We start from the raw sequence: 5,260 nt of genomic DNA, 5'->3' as shown, positions 1-5,260 counted from the left end.
AAAGTTTGTGGTGAACCAAACACTCACGTAATTAAAATAATTATAATCGTTTTATTTTTATGACTACCTTGGAGCCTACACAAAGCAAGAACGATTCGAATATTTCTCTTGGAATCCCAAATTCAGTTCCTATCAAAGTTAAAACGGTTAGATCAACTCTATATTTCCTCGCGTGAGACTCTATGAAATTTCGGAGGAAGTGGGCCCAGTAGCATTTCGCTTGGCATTACCACCCAACTTTGGGAACGTACACAACGTATTCCACATCTTCCAACTTTGAAGGTACGTGTTCGACCCAAAACATGTGATTCGCCACGAGGAAATCTCCCTAGAGCCTAACCTGAGTTACGAAGAAAAGTCGGTAGAAATACTAGACCGAAAGGTGCAGCAGCTTCGGAACAAGTCGATTACTACAGTGAAGGTTTTGTGGAAACACCACGGACATGAAAAGGCAACATGGGAACTAGAAGAGAAAATGAAGGAGAAGTATGTCGAACTTTTTGTCTAAGTACTTCCTAAATTTCGGGACGAAATTTCTTTTAAGAGGGGTAGAATGTAACGACCCGCTAAGCCGATATTATTAGAAACAATATTATTAGCTTGATTATCTATATAAGTGACTTTTATGTAATTAAATCTGAGCTACGATAGATTGTAGTTGTTGTTTGTTTTGACGTCAGGCAAGTGAATAGAACATGTAAATATATTACACATATATGAATATAATAAACTTAAATAAATAAATAAATAAATAAGATCCCAAAATTCAAAATCTTGATGTCCGATACATCCATCAAAAGTCCAACAAAATTTAATTTATACATCCTGCGTTCTAAGAAAATCGGGTACTTCAGCGCGGACAACCACGGACTTGAACCGATTATACCTACACCAAAATTTAATAAACAAGTGAACAAATCAATAAACAATTACTTAAATAATTAAATAAAAATAATAATAATAAAAATAAATTAATTAAAAAAAAATGGAAGCAGATCCTAGAGGATCAATGATTTCTGACAGCTCATTTAATGCTGAAGATAAAATTTGTATCATACAATCATTCCGTGACAAATGAGAATATTTGTGATAAAATTCTGTCAGACCACTTGCTATACCATCACTTTCACTAACTTGGTAAGTACGCATATAGATACACGCCACTTTGCCATCTTTCATGTATATGTACTTTTATGCAAATCTCACTACATCCAAACCACCTCTCCCTCTGTATTATTCACTTCCCCTCCCCTGTATTATTCACTTCAAATCAATTTATTCTTCTCTCTGCAACAAGAAAACCAACACCCATTCTTTCAACTTCTGCTAAGAAAATATGAGAAAACTAAGAGAGGAGAGAACGAGAGCAGAAACCTCTTTTTCATGCCAATTCGTTCCCAATCTACAAAGGTATATCAATTTCCTCTGCAATAGCCTAGAGTTTGTGCATATCATAACTCTGTAACCAATCTAATAAAACTGAATCACCAAATCAAAGAATCGAACTTTAATTTCATAAAATCAATGTAAGAACTTTACTTGCGGGGTGGTTCGGGTTGGTTTCGGGGCTGCGCGGTGTCGTTTTGGAGCTGTTCGGGGACCATCGAGCAGCCACCGGACAGCAACAACAGGCAGCGACAGCACGCACCGGACTCGGCGCTGCTGTACGTCAGTGGTGACCCCACACGGCGTGCGACGGAGGGGCGAGCAGTAGCTGACCGACGAGCAGAGGCCGCCGGCGTGGGGGTCGACGCAATGGTGAGGGGTCTGGACGCACGGGAGCAGCGTCTTCCCGGTGAGGTGACTGCGCAGCAACGACGGCAGTGGCGTCGCGGCTTCCGGTGACGACAACCGCGTCTTCCTGCGGCGACGGAGCAGCGGCTGCAGTGGCTGGACGATGACGACGAATCGGCGGCGAAATCGCTGATATCAGTGGCCATCTCCGGCGAAATCAAAGGATCAGTAGCCAGCTCCGGCGAGGCGACTATACAACGGCAGCGGTGGCTGGTGAGATGGGAAACGGCGACGGATTCTGGGAAATTCCCAGCTTAGCCGAAGAGAGAGAGAAGAAGAGAGAGGGAGAAGAAGAGAGAGAGATAGGCGTGAGGGAGAATGGGGGAGTATAATTAATTTTGGGCCTTTTGTTTTCTTTTAGGAATTGGGCCTCATTAATTGGAATTGGATGAATTATTAAAGTATGGGCTTCATTTAAATTTCTTTAGGCTTTAGAAGTTTTAAGGTGGGTGAAATAATTAGTTGGGCCTGGAAAATAAAATAAGAACTTGGGCCAGGTTAAAATAAATCTTTGGGCTGATAATTTAATTCCTTGTGGGAAATTATTTAATTAAATTCCGGAATAATAATTGAAGTATGAATAATTTATCCCAAGTCCGGAATATATAATTTTCTTAACAATAGGGAAATAGTTGCGATAATTCAGTTATGCGCTTGAATAAATTTTGGGAACTAATTTGACATCGTGATGGAAAATACGAGGAGCCAACAGAGGAATTATGGGCGTAAGCGGCCGACCAGCATCGCCCCGCGACGCCTCGGGCGGCCGCTAAGGAAATGGAAAGAAAGAGGGAGACGGAGTTCTCAAGTCACAGAAATAATTAATTTAATAAAGAAGTGTTGTTAATTAAATTTTCTAATTTAATTAATATGCAAGTTTCTAAAATTCTTCTGACGGTGAACAAATGATAAAAGAAATAAAGTAGGAGCATGCATTCCTATAAGTATGTGAATTCTCGAGTCTTATTAGTACGTTATTTGTTTTCAAAATGCTATCTCCGTGAGTTAAGGGTGGAGTCAGGAAAATTCAAGTTAAGGGGTTTTAAGCAGTCGAGGTGAGCTTTCTTATACGACAAATACAAATCGTATTTTGTGAAAACACGAACACATGTTCATGATTTTTAAAGATGTAGTCTTGCCATAAATGTTTTGTGTATGGTGCCTATCTGTTTGGCTAAGGCCAAGTGAATTATGAAAGATGATATATGTGAATCGATTCGATTTTGAGTCCTAGTAGGGTGGTGTCCCTACTTGGAACCTCTGACTGTGAACGGCAGAGAAGATGACCGTGGAAGGTGGCCACCTTCCCGGTACATGGAATCCTCTGACATGATGGGCAGAGAAGGTGACCGTGTGAGAACACCATCTCGACGGCACAATGTGATCAGATATGGCTAAGTACCGGAAAAAGGGGTTGCAACCCAATGTGATATTTTTAGTAAGCTCGGGTCTTTTCAACAACACCCCGAGTGTTACTGTGATGATGGCTTGACAATATTTTCAAATGTATATGTGTATTCTTCGGCAATGTGTTCACTGAGTACTTTTTGTACTCAGCCCTGCATATATTTCTAAATGTGCAGGTTGAGCAGCGAAGTGGTGGAGGAAGTGCTATTGAGACAAGACATTTAATTCAGTCAGATTTTGACTCTCGGAGGTTCATGTCTTCATACATGGAACCGCGTTCATTTGCTTCCGTTGTGCATCTTAAAAGACTCAAGTCTATTTTGTTCAAAACTCTGATTTTAATTCGAGCTATTCCCGTTTGTTTCGAGCTATGGTCGATTTGTGTTGTTTTCCCCTTTCTTCCCCGCTTCTTTAATCCTCCCCTAGTCGCGATCAACCGTGTTTTCTATCCTTAGAAAATGCGGTCGTGACATAACACATGTATACTACTACTATTATTATTATTATTATTATTATTATTGTTATTATTATTATAAATACATAATACATTTGTACTAGATGACAACTACATTTTCAATTAGTACCACGCTTATCCTCCCATCAGTAAATTGAGAGATTCAAGTCATTCATTATATATAGTTGTGTATATTACTAATATTATTGTACAGGATATAAACAAGCATTTTTTGTGAATTAGGTAAAATGTCGACAATTTTTTGGAATAAAATATCCAATTTTCAAGGGTCATGTTGTGTTCATGTGAAGCCATGTGAAGTTGCATCTTGCATGTGCAATAATACATACATGGGTATGTATGTGGTTTGTATTACATGCTTCACCATCTATGATAAGACAAATGTGGAATGAAGATATAGAAATATATATTATACTAGTAATAAATTGTTGGTACTCCTATATCAACTTTGAATGGAAAACATCAAAAAGTGTGGTGTCGACTGTTAAATAACCGCTGATTTTTTAAAATATTAAGTGTGAATAAATAAGATTTAAAATATAAGTAAATGAGTGTGATTATATACTCAAACAAAAACACCACATTTATTGTAGACGAGTGAAAATGAGAAAAGGCCATACTTATTTAAATGGACGGAGTATATAAATCACGTTTGGTGTGAACATGAATTTTAAAAAATAATATAAAGAATAGTAGATTGAAAAACTTAGTGTAATATGAGGTCCATTTTTTTATATTATTAGTTTTATAATAGAATGTGAATGGATGAGTTAGTGGATATGAACTTACTTACTATTTATGATAAATGTGAAATATGACTCTTATTGTGAGATGGACTAAAATGGTAAAATGTAACTTTTATTTTGTGACGGTATCCAACTTATGTGAATTAACACGATACTTATTGAATAATTGCTTAGTTTAAGAAATTAGGACAAATTTAAAATACTATTATGAAACGAAAAAGTAAATTCAAATCTTTTGAGCTATCTAGAAGAAAAAACCCATACGTTGCAATTATGAACGGCTAATCAACAGTCAAACTCATGTCTTTATTAATTGAACTCTAGTTCATCAAATAAGTAATTAAACAAATAAATAAACTCACTGTAGTTTCCAAGTTGAATTAATTGTCACTAAAAGACTAAAATATTACTTCAAAGGTGACGTTAATACTTGGATAACACTAAATTAAGATTCGGTAGGATTTTCCAAAGGTAGAATTGATTGATGATGATACATGCAGAAAATCTACCAAACTTAATTTTTAAAATCATATTTACTTTCCCTAAAAAGGAAAATTCTTATTTTATTTGAATAGCATGGTTGGGACTTGGGAGACTTAAATACAATTACTACTTAATCAATAAAATGTACGAAAACCAAAAACTCAAACTTTCACCACTTGACTTGGTTGAAAAATCTGAGGTAGGATTAGGATCTTAATCTTTTAGCTATATCTAGGAGTATTTTATATGTACAAAATAATGTTCCAATTTGCTAATCTAAGTATATTCGCAATTTAAAATCTCATTTTCTTTTTTTATAATTTAGGTAATGGGCGCTCATACTCCACTAAATTCT

At 36.6% G+C, this 5,260-nt stretch overlaps 1 protein-coding gene across 3 annotated transcripts; it reads right to left on the bottom strand.

Annotated features, from left to right (window-relative positions):
* Positions 1–1,157: 1,157 nt before the first annotated feature.
* LOC121774948 lies at positions 1,158–2,348 on the bottom strand. 3 transcript variants are annotated; one of them, XR_006045069.1, is made up of 3 exons: positions 1,540–2,348; positions 1,375–1,470; positions 1,158–1,287 (listed from the first exon to the last, which is right to left on the bottom strand). XR_006045069.1 is itself a non-coding variant. In XM_042171866.1 (3 exons), the coding sequence occupies exons 1-3, from the start codon at positions 1,938–1,940 to the stop codon at positions 1,276–1,278; spliced, it is 498 nt and encodes a 165-aa protein (XP_042027800.1). In that variant the 5' UTR covers positions 1,941–2,348; the 3' UTR covers positions 1,158–1,275. The 3 variants fall into 3 exon arrangements, 2 of the variants coding, with proteins under 2 accessions (XP_042027800.1, XP_042027801.1); XM_042171866.1 differs by having other exon boundaries at positions 1,375–1,459; XM_042171867.1 differs by having other exon boundaries at positions 1,375–1,435.
* Between the last annotated feature and the right edge of the window lie 2,912 nt (positions 2,349–5,260).

Source organism: Salvia splendens, chromosome 17 (assembly GCF_004379255.2).
Source record: "Salvia splendens isolate huo1 chromosome 17, SspV2, whole genome shotgun sequence".
Taxonomy (NCBI): Eukaryota; Viridiplantae; Streptophyta; class Magnoliopsida; order Lamiales; family Lamiaceae; genus Salvia; species Salvia splendens.
Note: the sequence above shows the minus strand (reverse complement) of the source record. Positions and strands in the feature narration are given on the sequence as shown.

What these genes read in the sequence shown, in the direction of transcription:
- LOC121774948 (XM_042171866.1), bottom strand. Translation starts at nt 1,940, where the DNA reads ATGGCCACTGATATCAGCGATTTCGCCGCCGATTCGTCGTCATCGTCC. An exon ending in CAACCCGAACCACCCCGCAA is followed by an intron (nt 1,460 to 1,539) that starts GTAAAGTTCTTA and finishes GATTGGTTACAG; the next exon opens with AGTTATGATATGCACAAACT.